We start from the raw sequence: 14,252 nt of genomic DNA on the forward strand, positions 1-14,252 counted from the left end.
TCCTGAGCTCAAGTGATCAGCTTGTCTCAGGCTCCCAGAGTGCTGGGATTACAGGTGTGAGCCACCACGCCCAGCCAAGAATTCTGTATCTGGTAAAACTATCCTTCAAAATCAAGGGAGAAACTAAGATATCCCTAAATAAACAAAAGCTGAAGGAATTAATTACCACTAGACCTACCCTGCAAGAAGTGTTAAAGGGAGTCCTTCCTTCAGGTTGTATGGAAACAACACTAGACAGTAACTCAAAGACCGTATAAAATACACATTTTCCTTTCAAGGTAAACACATAGACAAATATAAAAACCAGTATTATTGCAATTTTGGTTTGTAACTCCCCTAATTATTTTACAGGACCTAAAATAGAAAAGCATAAAAAACTATAAATCTTTACTAGTGGGTACACAATATATAAAGATGTAATTTGTGACAGCAATAACATAAAGAAGAGACGGAGCTGTAAAGGACGTCTTTCTTATGCAATTAAAGTTATCAGTTTAAAATAGGTTGTTATAACATTAGGATGTTTTATGTAAGTCTCACGGTAACACAAAGGAAATAGCTACAGAATATACACAAAAGGAAGTGAGAAGGGAACTAAACATGCCACTATAAAAAATCAACTGAGGCCGGGCGCAGTGGCTCAAGCCTGTAATCCCAGCACTTTGGGAGGCCGAGACGGGTGGATCACGAGGTCAGGAGATCAAGACCATCCTGGCTAACACGGTGAAACCCCGTCTCTACTAAAAAATACAAAAAACTAGCCGGGTGAGGTGGCGGGCACCTGTAGTCCCAGCTACACGGGAGGCTGAGGCAGGAGAATGGCGGGAACCCAGGAGGCAGAGCTTGCAGTGAGCTGAGATCTGGCCACTGCACTCCACCCCGGGCGACAGAGCAAGACTCCGTCTCAAAAAAAAAAAAAAAAAAAAAAAAAAAAAAAAATCAACTGAACTCGCTGGGCGAAGTGGTTTACACCTGTAATCCCAGCACTTTGGGAGGTTGAGGCGGGCGATCACAAGGTCAGGAGTTCAAGACCAGCCTGGCCAATATGGTGAAATCCCATCTCTACTTAAAAATACAAAAATTAGCCAGGCGGGCGTGGTAGTGCGTGCCTGTAGTCCCAGCTACTCAGGAGGCTGAGGCAGAGGAATTGCTTGAACCTGGGAGGCAGAGGTTGCAGTGAGCCGAGATTACGCCACTGCACTCCAGCCTGGGTGACACTGCGAGACTCCATCTCAAAAAAAAAAGAAAAGAAAAGAAAAACAAATCAACTAAACTCAAAGAAAGACAGTAAGGGAGTAAATGAGGGACAAAAAAGAGTCTATAAGAGACACAGAAAACAACAAAATGGCCAATAGTAAGTCCTTCCCCATCAGTAATTACTTTAAATGTAAATTAACTCCCAAATCAAGACAGATTGACAGAATGAATTTAAAAAAAAAGAATCCATCTATACACTGTCTACAAGAGACTCACTTTAGATCTAAGCGCACACAGGTTGACAAAGAAAGGACAGAAAAAGATATTCCATGCAAATAGTGATGAAGAGAGTAGGGGTGGCTATACTAATATCAGACAAAATAGACTTTAAGTCAAAAACCGGTACAAAAGACAAAGAACATTATATATTTTAAAAAGGGTCAATTCACCAATTAGATATAACAATTATATATATATATATACACACACACATACACACACACACACACACACCCCAAACATAACAGCTCCTAACTATATGAACAAACACTGACAGAACTGAAGGGAGAAATAGAAGACTCTGTAACAGTAGGCTTCAACACCCACTTTCAATAACTGATAGAAAAGCAAGAGACAAGATCAAAAAAGAAACAGAGGCTGGGCACAGTGGCTCACACTTGTAATCTCAGCACTGTGGGAGGCTGAGACGGGTGGATTGCTTGAGCCTGGGAGTTCAAGACCAGCCTGGGCGACATGGTAAAACCACCCCCATCTCTACTAAAAATACAAAAAAGTAGGCAGGCACAGTGGCGCACGCCTATAGTCCCAGCTACTTGAAACGCTAAGGCAGGAGAATCACTTGAGCCTGGGAGGCGAAGGTTGCAGTGAGCCAAGATCGCACCACTTCACTCCACCCTGGGTGACAGAAGTGAAACCGTCTCAAAAAGAGGACTTGAACAACGTGATAGGCCATTTGGACCTAACAGATATGCAAAAAGCATACCACCCAACAATCAGCAGGATACACATATTCCTCAAGAGTATATGGAACATTCTCTGGGACAGGCTATTAGGCCACAAGTAAGTCTTAAAACATTTGAAAAGACTGAAATTATATAAAGTATCTTTCTAATCACAACGGAATAAAATTAGAAATCCATAGCAGAAAGAAAACCATAACATCTACAAAAACGTGGAAATCAAATGGTACATTCTCAAACAACCAATGGGTCAAGGAAGAAGTCACAAGGGAAATAAGAAAATAACTTGAGACAAATGAAAATAAAAACACCAAAGCTTATGGGATGAAGCAAAAGCAATGCTGGAAGAAATTTGTATCTACAAATGCTCAAATTTTAAGATCTCAAATCAGCAACCTAATTTTATACCTTAAAGAACAAGAACAAACTAAACACAAAGCAAGCAAAAGGAAAGAAATAATAAATATTAGAGCAGAGATAAACATAACAGAGAATACAAAAAAGAGAAAAAAACCCAAAGAAACCAAAAGTTGGTTCTTCAAAAAGATCAATGAAATTGACCAACTTTTAGCTAGGTGAAGAAAAAGAGAAGACTCAAATGGGGGGACATTATGACCCATTTTACAGAAACAAAAAGGATTATAAAACAGTACTATGAACAACTGTAAGCCATCAAATTGGATAACCTAGACAAAACGGACAAATTAAATTCCTGGAAACACAACCTACCAACCCTGAATCATGAAAAAATAAAAATCTGAACAGATCTGTAACTAGTAAGAAAACTCCCAATGAACAAAAGTTCAGGACCAAATGGCCTTACTGGTGAGCTCCACCAAACATTTAAAAAAGAACAAATACCAATCTTCCTCATACTTCAAAAAATTGAAGAGAAACACTTCCAAACTCCAAACTATGAAGTCAGTATTACCCAGAAACACTTCCAAACTCCAAACTATGAAGTCAGTATTACCCTGATACCATAACCAAAGGCACTAAAACTAAAGACCAATATCCCTAATAAATATGTTGCAAAAGTCCTCAACAAAATACTAGCAAACAAAATTCAAGAGCACACTAAAAGAATTATACACCATGACTGTGAAGGATTTATTCCCAAAATGCAAGGATGGTTCAACAACAGCAAATATAAATCAATCAATATAATACACCACATTAACAGAATGAAGAAAACAACTCATGATCATCTCAATTGATGCAGAAAAGGCATTTGACAAAATTCAACACCATTTCATGATTAAAAAACACACACACACTCTACAAACAAGGGACAGAAGGAAGCTCAACATAATAAATGTCATATATGAAAAGCCCACAGCTAATATCATACTCAATGGTGAAAGACTGAAAGCTTTTTATCAGAAACAAGACAAGAATGACCACTTTTACCACATCTACTCAACATAGTACTGGAAATCTTAGCCAGAACAATTAGGCATAAAAAAGAAATTAAAAAGGCATCCAAACTGGAAAGAAATTAAATTATCTGTTTGCAGACAACACGGTATTACATGAGCCCAGAGAGTACACAAAACATCTCCTAAACCAAACAAAACTGTTAGAATAAACAAATTCAGAAAAGCTGCAGGATACAAAAATCAACACAAAAATCAGTTGCATTTTTACATGTTAACAATGAACAATCCTAAAAGGAACTTATGAAAACAATTCAATTTATGATAGCATCAATTAGAATAAAATACTTAGGAATATAGCTAACCAAGGAGGCGAAAGACTTGTACATTGAAAACTACAGTCCATGCATGGTGGCTCACATCTGCAGTCCTAGCACTTTGGAGGCCAAAGCAGGAGGATCGCTTGAGGCCAGGAGTTGAAGAGCAGCCTGGGCAACATAGCAAGACCTCAACTCTACAAAAAAAATTATCCGGGCATGGTAGCACACACCTGTAGTCCTAGCTACTTGGAAAGCTGAGGTGGGAAGATTGCTTGAAGCCAGGAGTTTGAGATGAGCCTGGACAACAAAGTGAGACTCTGAATCAAAAAGAAGAATGAAAAGAAAGTAAAGAAAGAAAAAGAAAAGGAAAAAAGGAAAAGAAGACAACAAAATATTAAGGAAATTAAAGAAGACACCAGTAAATGAAGATATTCTATGCTCATGATTCAAAGACTTAATATTGTTAAGTCAGTACTACCCAGAACACCTCTACAGATTCAATGCAATTCCTAACAAAATACCAATAATGTTTACTGCATATATAGAAAAATCCATTTTAAAATTCACATGAAATCTCAAATAGCCAAAACAATCTTGAAAAACAACAAAGTTGGAAGACTCACACATCCTGACTTCAGAATTTACTACAAAGCTACAGTAATCAAAACAGCGTCATAGTGGGGACAGACACACAGTCAGTTCTATATTGCAACATACAAACAAATGGAAAAGAACAAAGTCCAGAAATCAACGCTTGCATATACGGTCAAATGATTTTTGACAAGATGGCCAAGACCATTCCATGGGGAAAGTAAGTTTTTTTTTTTTTCAGTAAATGTTGCTAGGGAAACTTGGTATCTATATGCAAATGGATAAAGTTGGAACCTTATTTTACACAATATACAAAAAAATTAACTAGAAATGGATGAGAGACGTAAACATAAGAGCTAAAGTTACAAAATTATAGGGTAAAAGCTTCGTAATATTGAATTTGGCAATAATTTTTTTGATGACACCAAAAACACAGGCAATAAAAGAAAAAAGTGAGATACAGCAAAATTTAAATAATGTGTGCATCAAAGAACACAATCAACAGAGTGAAAAGGCAATCTAAGAATGAAATAAAATATTTGCAAATCATATAGCTGCTAAAGCATTAACACGAATACACAAAGCACTCCTACAACTCACACCAAACAACCCAGTCTAAAACTGGGCAAATGACTTGAATAGACATTTCTCCAAGGAAGATATATAAATGGTCAAAAAGTACATTAAAAGATGCTCTACATCACTATCATTAGGGAAATACAAACTAAAATCACAAGATACCACCTCACATCACTTAAGATGGCTACCATCAAAAAATAAAAATAAAGTGTTAGCAAGCATATGGAGAAATTGGAACTCTTGTATATTATTGATGTGAATATAAAATTGTGCAGCCCCTATGGAAAGTGTATGTATGGCGCTTTCTAAAAAAATTTAAAATGGAATTACCATATAATCTAGCAATTCTACTTCTAGGTATATAACCAAAAGAATTGGAAAAAAAAAAAAAGCGTTTTTTTAATAGTTTATAGAGTGAAGAAAAAAAGATCTTAAGCAAATACTTGTACACCCGTGATCACAGCAGCATTATTCACAATGGCCAAAGGTGGAGGCAACCCAAGTGTCCACTGACAGATGAACGGACAAACAGAATGTGGTATATACACACACTGGAATATTATTCAACCTTAAAATGCAAGGAAATTTGGACACATGGACAAACCTTGAGGACATTATACCAAGTGAAATAAGACAGTCGCAAAAAGACAAATGCATGATTCCACTTATATGAGGTACCTAGAACAGACAACTCATCAGAAAGTAGAATGTTGGTTGCCAAGAGCTTGGGGGAGGAAGAAAGGGGAGTTCTTTGATGGGTAGAATTAAAATTTTGCAAGATGAAAAGATTTCTGAAGATGAATGGTGGTGATGGTTGTACATTGTGAACATACTCAATGCCACTGAGCAGTAAAACTGTTTAAGATAGTAAATCTTAAAACCAGAAGAGGAAGAAGAGGAAGAAGAGGAAGAAGAGGAAGAGGAAGAAGAGGAGGAAGAGGAAGAAGAAGGAGGAAGAGGAAGAAGAGGAAGGAGGAGGAAGAGGAAGAAGAGGAAGAGGAAGAAGAGAAAGAGGAAGAAGAGGAAGAAGAAAAGCCAAGCATGACAGTACGTGCCTACAGTCCCAGCCACTTGGGAGGAGACTGAGGCAGGAGGATTGCTTGAGCCTGGGAGTTCAAGGCTGCAGGGAACTATGATCACACCACTGCACTTCAGCCTGGGCGACATAGCAAGAACCCATCTCTTAAAAAACAAACCCCTTCACAACTCTGTGTCATTATATACAAGTTGTCAAAATTAGTATCATCAATTCTGGGACAAAACTAAAGTCTATGTTCTTGGAAGAAATACGCTGAAGTATCTGGGGTTCAAGGGACAAGTTGTCGACAAGTTACTCTCATGAGTCTGCAACAATAGTTCTGTGTATATACAAGATGATAGAATCGATGTGGCAAAACGTTAACACTTGGTAAATATCAGTGAGTATATCGGAGTTTATTTACTATTTTTGCAACTACTGTAAACTGGAAATATTTTCAAAATTTAAAGTTTTTCTGGCCAGCTAGGTTTGAGCTGCCATAAAACCAACACCAAGGATCATTTATATAGAAACTAACTTTTTCTGTCCGACACAGTACAGGAGAATCTCTTACCATCTGGAATTCCCCAGGTATGGTTTAAAATGTTATCACTTGCCAACATTGTAAGTTTTACCCTGTAATAGTGAAATTTTCAGGTAATTGGAGCTGACCTCATTACATGACAAAATCATACAAATAACTTACAAATCTTTCTTAAATACAACCTTTGTCTTTGTTTCAAATTTGTTTTCTAATGATCAATGTAAGGCTTCACTAGATGTCTGTGCTTTTTCCTTCTCAAGTGTTTTTGAGGGTATTTGTATAAAACACTGCAGAAAAGCTTAAGGTTTTTGTCTCCATCTAGTGGTTAGCTATTACCTTCTAAAGGCTTTATGTACCTGCTTTTTACAAAGCACTACATCCTACTGTGCTTCTGTGTTTGTTGAAAGTAAAGTTTGAGTTTCTTGTGAGCAGTGTTTTAGTACATAAACTTCATTATTTTAGCTGTTCAAAACTCTTTGTGGCCAAAAGTAGTTTTATGTGCTTCTGAAGATCAAGGTGCCAATCGGTATGAGAGTAGGATTTCTGTAATTAAAATAATCTAGTTGATAAAATGTTCTTGGGCCTCATCATCTTGACCTTGAGACCTCTCATAATTAAGTCTATAGAGACTATTAAAATAGTAAGAGTATCACAAAAATAGAGCAACAAGACACATAGCCACAAGCTGTAATTTTTCTCCCTCCCCTAATAGCTCAACTGCTCTATGCTTTTGTCATAGTGATTTTCAGTTATGTCCGTATTTCCTTGAAGACAGTATTTCTTGATCTTTTCTGTTATAAGCCCCCATCCCAGAGAAAAATGAAAATCAAAATAATTATCCCAAGTAAGAGAAACACATTAATAAGATTTTGTTGGCATTCCATTTCCACCCCAACTGAGGTACTGCAATTCAATTCTGATACAAAATGCCCAGAGCTGGCATCAGATTGCACAGGTTTAACACATCAATCCTCCACAATACTGCCCTCACTTCAGATGCAAGCCCCAAGTGGGGTACCCAGGCTACTGTCACTTCTGACCAGCTACAAATTTGGGGTTCCCATAAACCTCTCAGGTTTAAGAACTTGCTAAAATGACTGACAGAACTCAGGAAAGCACTATGCTTCCCTAGAAAACACTATGATTGGTTTTACTGTTTTACTATAGAAGTTATGAATTAGGAGGGCCAGTCAAATGAAGGGACACATCCGGGAAGGTCTGGGAGGGAAGGCAGAGCTTCTGTGCCCCTGTCCCCATAGAGGGGAATCCTTTCCCTCCCAGCACACCAATGCCTTCACCAACCAAGAAGCTTCATTGAGCTGTGGGGTCCAGAGCTCTTCATCAGGTCCCATTTTGCAGGCATGGGTGACTAAACCAAACAGGTCACTGTGTCTCAATCTCTCAGGTCCCTCTGTAGTAGGTTTCTGGTTACCAGCCTCCATCCTAAAACCCACCACACAGTCACCTCATTAGCATAACAGAGACACTCTATGACTCAGGAAACCACAAGGGTTTTAGACATTCCTTGCCAGCAACCAGGGGCAAAGGCCAGATAAATTCCTCCTCATACCACGATCAGGCAGGATCGAACCTCTAAGGGTCACAAACCCCTGTAATATCGTAAGATTTGTTCCCACACAATGAGAAACAATCTTTGCCCCTATTAAGAATGCATCCTCTAAGAAATGAAGAGACAGCCCCCCGAAATCAGAATGAAATTTTATTGTGTAAAGTTTATAGAAGTATGACTAGTATTCCTCTGTACAAAGTACACAACAAACAGTTTTAAATATAACTGAGAGAAATGCGAGTCCTATGACAACATTTGATACACACGGAACCATTGACAGACACACTAAAAATGTTTTAAAATATCTTCTTTCTCCAAAGAGTCCACTGCGCATTTCTCAGAGTAGAGATGGGGACACATTCCAGGCAAGGTCACAATGGCATTTTGTTGCCCTCAATGCTGATTTTCACTGCGTGGGCAGATCTGCTTTTTTTCCTGATATCTGTGAACTTTCTCATCTGTTTATCCAGTCGACTGATACCCTTCTTGGAGGTCGCCTGAAACTAAGAATAAGGTTAAAATTAAAGAGCAAACTACTGAAATAAGTAAGTCTAGTTTTGTCTTTCATCTTCTTATAACTGAAAGTTAGCAACCAGAAGAGCTCCTAGCTCTAGAATAACCAGAATGTGTGTTGATGACCTCAAGAACAGAGTGTACAGACTATTCTAACAGTATAATAAGAAACGCATATTAAACTCTCTCAATGAAGAATAATTCTGTTGTCTGTGCTTTATTTTTAATTTTGCTGCAGTCCATGGAGGTCTCCTAGATGGGAGAAAGGGGGGAAACTGAAACTATGATTCTCTGTATTCCATCATGTACATTACATTTTAACTGCATGCTTTTCCATTTCGAAGACCAAATGTGGAGCTAACCACTTGACATACACTTTCAAACAGTGCTGGCATAAAGAATGACCTAAAACAAAGTCAAGTCAGCTGAGAAAAAGCCTTAAGCATAAAAAATGAGGTCAGATGATTAGTAAAGTGAACCCCTAAGTGCGGGAGCTCTTGAGTTTTTAGACTTGGGGTGAATCCCTGCTCTGATTCAGTAACTTCTGTGACCCTGGGCAAAGCACACCCATGGCAGGTACTCTTTCCAGAACTGCTGAAAGAAGGAAATGAGACAGTGATATCAGATCCAAGCACAGAGGCTGAGCACATATAGTCAGTGCACAAAATAATAGGAGCTATTACTATTTTACTACTTCACAAGCAACTAGATTTACATTAAGTATACTTGACACAAAAAGAATATTAAGTCTTGGCCGGGCGCGGTGGCTCAAGCCTGTAATCCCAGCACTTTGGGAGGCCGAGACGGGTGGATCACGAGGTCAGGAGATCGAGATCATCCTGGCTAACCCGGTGAAACCCCGTCTCTACTAAAAAAATACAAAAAACTAGCTGGGCGAGGTGGCGGCGCCTGTAGTCCCAGCTACTCGGGAGGCTGAGGCAGGAGAATGGCGTAAACCCGGGACGCGGAGCTTGCAGTGAGCTGAGATCCGGCCACTGCACTCCAGCCTGAGCGACAGAGCAAGACTCCGTCTCAAAAAAAAAAAAAAAAGAATATTAAGTCTTTACCCACTTGCCCTTTATGTTTGGTTTGGGGGCTATTTTATATTGAAAATACTGTCTTGCAAAGATGTGGTCTCCAAGAAACTGCCACCTTTTAGAAATGCTAGAAAGGTTTGCCGACTCTGTTGTAAAACAATTTAGATGTTTAACAATGGTGAGTGCTTAAAAGAGATGGGTTTTCTAATTCTTCTCCCCATATGTTTACTACTGAATCACCTCTGAAACTCAATTCAAAAGGATGCTAAAATAAGGTGGGGCCTGGGAGACAATCTGGGGTCACTACCAGCCTGGTGAGCTTCTTTTCTGTCCGGGAGCCTTCCGAATCTTATCCTACCTCTGGACCCAGCCTCAACCCCAACATGAAGCCAGCTGAGCACTAGGCAAGGAACTCGAAGTCATTCTTGATCAAGAGCCATGTTGACCTATCTTTCTAGGAATATCTCAATTCAAATATTACTCTGTATCAGTCTCAATACTTGGCATTAGTACTCTGAGTCAGCATAAAAAGTGTCAGATGAGAAAGAGCTATGCCACCATCACACTATCTCCCAGATCTCCTGGACAGTCCCATATATCTGACTTCCGTTCAGAGGATGTGCCGTGATCTTAGTACTTGTACTCAGTTCACACTGGAAGCTTTACCTGCTCAAATCTCTGCCAACTACACAATTCCTAGCAGCTCCACACACTAATTGGACTCCCCTTCGCCTGCTTCCAGGACCCTCACTAACTGTCTAAGCCCTGATGGATCCGTCTAGCCTCAGCAATCAGGACACACCTGGACCAGTGGGTTACAAAATATATGACTGGTAGTTGTAGACGCCTAGTTACCCCAAGTTTGAAAAGACAGACCATAGTACCTCACACACCGAGTTCAATGATCTCCCTCCAGATTCATCAAGGGAACACTACACTTCCTTAGAAAGTCAGAGTGTGTGCTACACTGCTTCACCAGAACAAGACCAAAAGCAGCTTCAATTATGGCACAACTGTGTGAAGACACAATGCGAAATCACTCAAGAATGCTCACTCAAATGGATTTTTACCAAGGTAAATAAAAAACCCAACAAGGTATAAAAGAATATGATCACAATGTCTCTTGAAAAAACAAAACAAAACAAAACAAAACCCAGTAATACTGTCTATGCATACATATAAAAAAAAGACATAATCTAAAATGTTAACATTAAGTTGAAGTGGGATTACAGATGGCACTAATTTTGTCTATGTTTTCCGTATTTTTAAAAGTTCATGAAAAAATAGGCATTGCTTTTGTCATTTTACTGTTATTTAAAAAGTATTTCATGGGGTAAATGAACTATATAATATAAAAAATACAATGTAGCACAGGTTACTACATTATTTAGGAGTAAAAAACCAGAAACCATAAAGGAATGAGTAAACACATTATATTCATGGCTGGGCGTGGTGGCTCCCGCCCATAAGGCCAGAGGATCGCTTGAGACCAGGTTGAGCAAGATGATGAGACTAAAATAAAATACATAATAAAAAAAAAAAGCAAATTATAATTTGGTCATTTTCTGTGTGTGTGTATTTTTTTTTCTTTCTAGAAATAGGGTCTCACTCTTTTGCCCAGGCTGGAGTGCAATGGCAGGATTCTAGCTCACTGCAGCCTCAAACTCCTGGGCTCAAGTGATTCTCCCCCCTCACCCTCCCAAGGAGCTAGGACTACAGGTGCATGCCACCATGCCTGGCTAATTTTTTAATTTTTTGGTACAGATGGAGTATTGCTATGTTGTCCAGGCTGATATTTAGTATAATTTTAATTAACGTCATCAGTAGAAAAAAAGACAACAAATATGTCAAACTGCTTTTGAATGCTAGGACCATGAATAATTTTTCTCTTTGTACCTAAACATTTTCTATAATTATAAAAACCAAGTTCAAGGCATATCTGGAAATACATTTAAAACCTCAAATTGTTGGCCAAGCACGGTGGCTCATGCCTTAATCCCAGCACTTTGGGAGGCCGAGGCAGGCAGATCACTAGGTCAGGAGATTGAGACCATCCTGGCTAACACAGTGAAACCCCATCTCTATCAAAAATACAAAAAATTAGCTGGGCATGGTGGTGGGCCAGCTGCTTGGGAAGCTGAGGCAGAAGAATGGTGTGAACCCAGGAGGTGGAGCTTGCAGTAAGCAGAGATTGCGCCACTGCACTCCAGCCTGGGCGACACAGGAAGACTCGTCTCGAAAAACGACAGAAGGGCAAAAAAGAAATGGGTGCAGGGGACATGGAGAGATGGTCAGGGACATGGATATGAGCACAAGTAAGAAAAAAGAGGAGAGAGAGGAGGAAGTTCTTGGCACAGAACTAGTCCTTCTCTACCCTTGATTTATTCTCAAGAAATAAAAAAATACATTTTGTTTTGATAGTCACTTAACAGCAACATGAACTGGCAGGTAGGAGAGTGGAGTCAGTGGAAACAGCTGCCAAAGCAGGGGTCATGGAGAAGCACAAAAGGCAGGCAACACACAGACTGTATGTACTCCGCAACAAAGGTGCCACTATTAATCTCAAAGCACAGTGGATTAGTGAGTCGGGCTTATGAACGTTCCAAAGTCTTTTTCATTTCTGACCACATTGTGAGTATGGGTTAATCAAATTCATCTCCTCAACATTTAGTATAAGACTTTATGCAGTGAGTCCTCAAATGCATGTTGCTGAGCCACTGACAGTAGGAAAACAAGCTACTTCCCACCAAGAAGCCACTAACCAGTTTACATCGTGTAACACATATCACTATAATTCTGGGTCCTAACAAAACCTTTTCATAAAATGGGTACCAGTCAGGAAGACCCAAATGTATATTAGGGAAGTAATTATCTATTAGTCTCTAAGATACTGATAAAGAAAGGGGTTTCCATGTCAATTTCTAAATATTCAAGAGGCCTTGAATAGCCCAAGGTGCCTGTTAGGGTCATTATTTCGAAACTAAAAGCAGACCCGACCTCTTCTGATTCAGAAAGCACACACACACACTTTTCACTCTGACTGCTGACAATTCAAGCCCATGCACAGTACATGCTTCCTTGGGAATACCTCTCGTGTATACACTCGGGCAGGGCCAGGCCTATAGGGGCATCCTGTTGCCTTCAATGCTGAACTTGACAGCACGATGCACTTTGCTGAGTCGTTTCTGTTCTGCAAATCGCCTCTTGTGCTTTTCCAATCGGCTTAGGCCCCTTTTAAGAATACCAGGCTAGAAGCAGTAGTTTGATTGGAGAATAAAAAGAGATTACGGAGAAACACTGAAGATCCACTGAGCAGTATTTACAGTGATACCAGAGTAAGTGTCTACCCTAATTATTTCCAATGGAATTGCTTAAACTGTCGAAGAGAAAGGGAGAGGTAGGTCTGCTGAAGCATGTAAGCTCTGTATCTCATGGTTATTAAAAAAAATTCACTGTATCAGAATACTCCAGGTTTCAATTTCAAGCCTCACTTGAAGGGATTAATAAAAACAAACTTCCCTACCTGATAATGTTGCATTAGGTCTGAAGAAAAGTTCATCAGCAATAAACTTTAATCTTGGGTAAGACTTTTCCTTTCTCTATTGCTCAATTTGTGGTTTGGCTAGATAAGCGACCAGAAAACAGTCCTCTCTGAATCAGACAAGCCTTAAGAGCTACAAGGGTTATTAACGCATGAAGTAAAGAGTAAAATAGTCATCTGCAGGTGAGATCCACCTTGCCGATCCTCCACCTGCTTACCCTGGATGACTCCATTTCCACATTCCATTTGGGCCTGACCACATAGTCCTTGTTTGAGGGCATTGGGACCCTTGCCCGGGCACAGAATCCAGGATCTCCAGGTCTAAGAGCCCTGAAAAAGGGAAGAGGAAGAGCATGTTGCTTATGTGGCCAACCACAGTGGGGCACACAGGCCATTTCACACTGCTGTTCCTACGTCACCCATTCACAGCTGCAATGTTCGAAACTCCTCTGCTCCCCACCTCAGGTCACCCAATCCGCCCTCCTGCCGCCTCTCAGCTAGCCTGTCATCACACACACTCCAGTACGCACTCCCTGCTCCTCTTCCAAAGCCAACTTGCTCTGCATTTGCATGAATCATTTTCTTCTCTCTTCAGCTTCAGATAGACTCATGCCCCTCTGCCTTCCAAGGCCAGTCCTGCCAGCATGAACCCCTTTTTCTCTTGTCTAGTGGAGTCGCTCATGAGTTCACTTGTGAGATGAGGAATTGTGAAGAACTGAGTCGTCAAATGACCCCCCAAAACTCTCAGTATGCCCATAAAGTAGTTTTTCAATATAGAACTCCTACAGTAATTTTTAATGTTTATTTTGTAAAACTCTTTTGAAGGTAATTACAGATTCAAATGAAGTTGTAAGAAATGATACAGAGAGATATCCAATGTCTCTCCCAATAGTAACAACTTGCAAATCTACAGTACAGTATCACAACCAGGATACTGATGTTGATACAGTACACAGATCTTATTTACACTTCCCCAGTTTCACTTG

The 14,252-nt window shown here is 39.7% G+C and overlaps 1 protein-coding gene across 5 annotated transcripts in view; it reads right to left on the reverse strand.

The window, feature by feature from the left end:
- Positions 1-8,309: 8,309 nt before the first annotated feature.
- Positions 8,310-14,252, reverse strand: part of IWS1 (interacts with SUPT6H, CTD assembly factor 1) — a 49,559-nt gene continuing 43,616 nt past the window's right edge. For 3 of the 5 annotated variants that reach the window (XR_001886618.1, XM_017877343.1, XM_017877345.1), the window contains 2 exons: positions 13,485-13,596; positions 8,311-8,678 (listed from right to left, as the gene is read on the reverse strand). Coding sequence is in view for 4 of the 5 variants with exons in the window: in XM_017877343.1 (XP_017732832.1) it covers positions 8,547-8,678; positions 13,485-13,596 (244 nt within the window). In the remaining variant the exon portion in view is untranslated. Of the gene's footprint in view, positions 8,679-12,813; positions 12,974-13,484; positions 13,597-14,252 lie in introns of all 5 variants that reach the window. The other 2 variants (XM_017877344.1, XM_017877342.1) reach the window with 2 other exon arrangements.

Source organism: Rhinopithecus bieti, unplaced genomic scaffold, assembly GCF_001698545.2.
Source record: "Rhinopithecus bieti isolate Rb0 unplaced genomic scaffold, ASM169854v2 scaffold_10223, whole genome shotgun sequence".
Taxonomy (NCBI): Eukaryota; Metazoa; Chordata; class Mammalia; order Primates; family Cercopithecidae; genus Rhinopithecus; species Rhinopithecus bieti.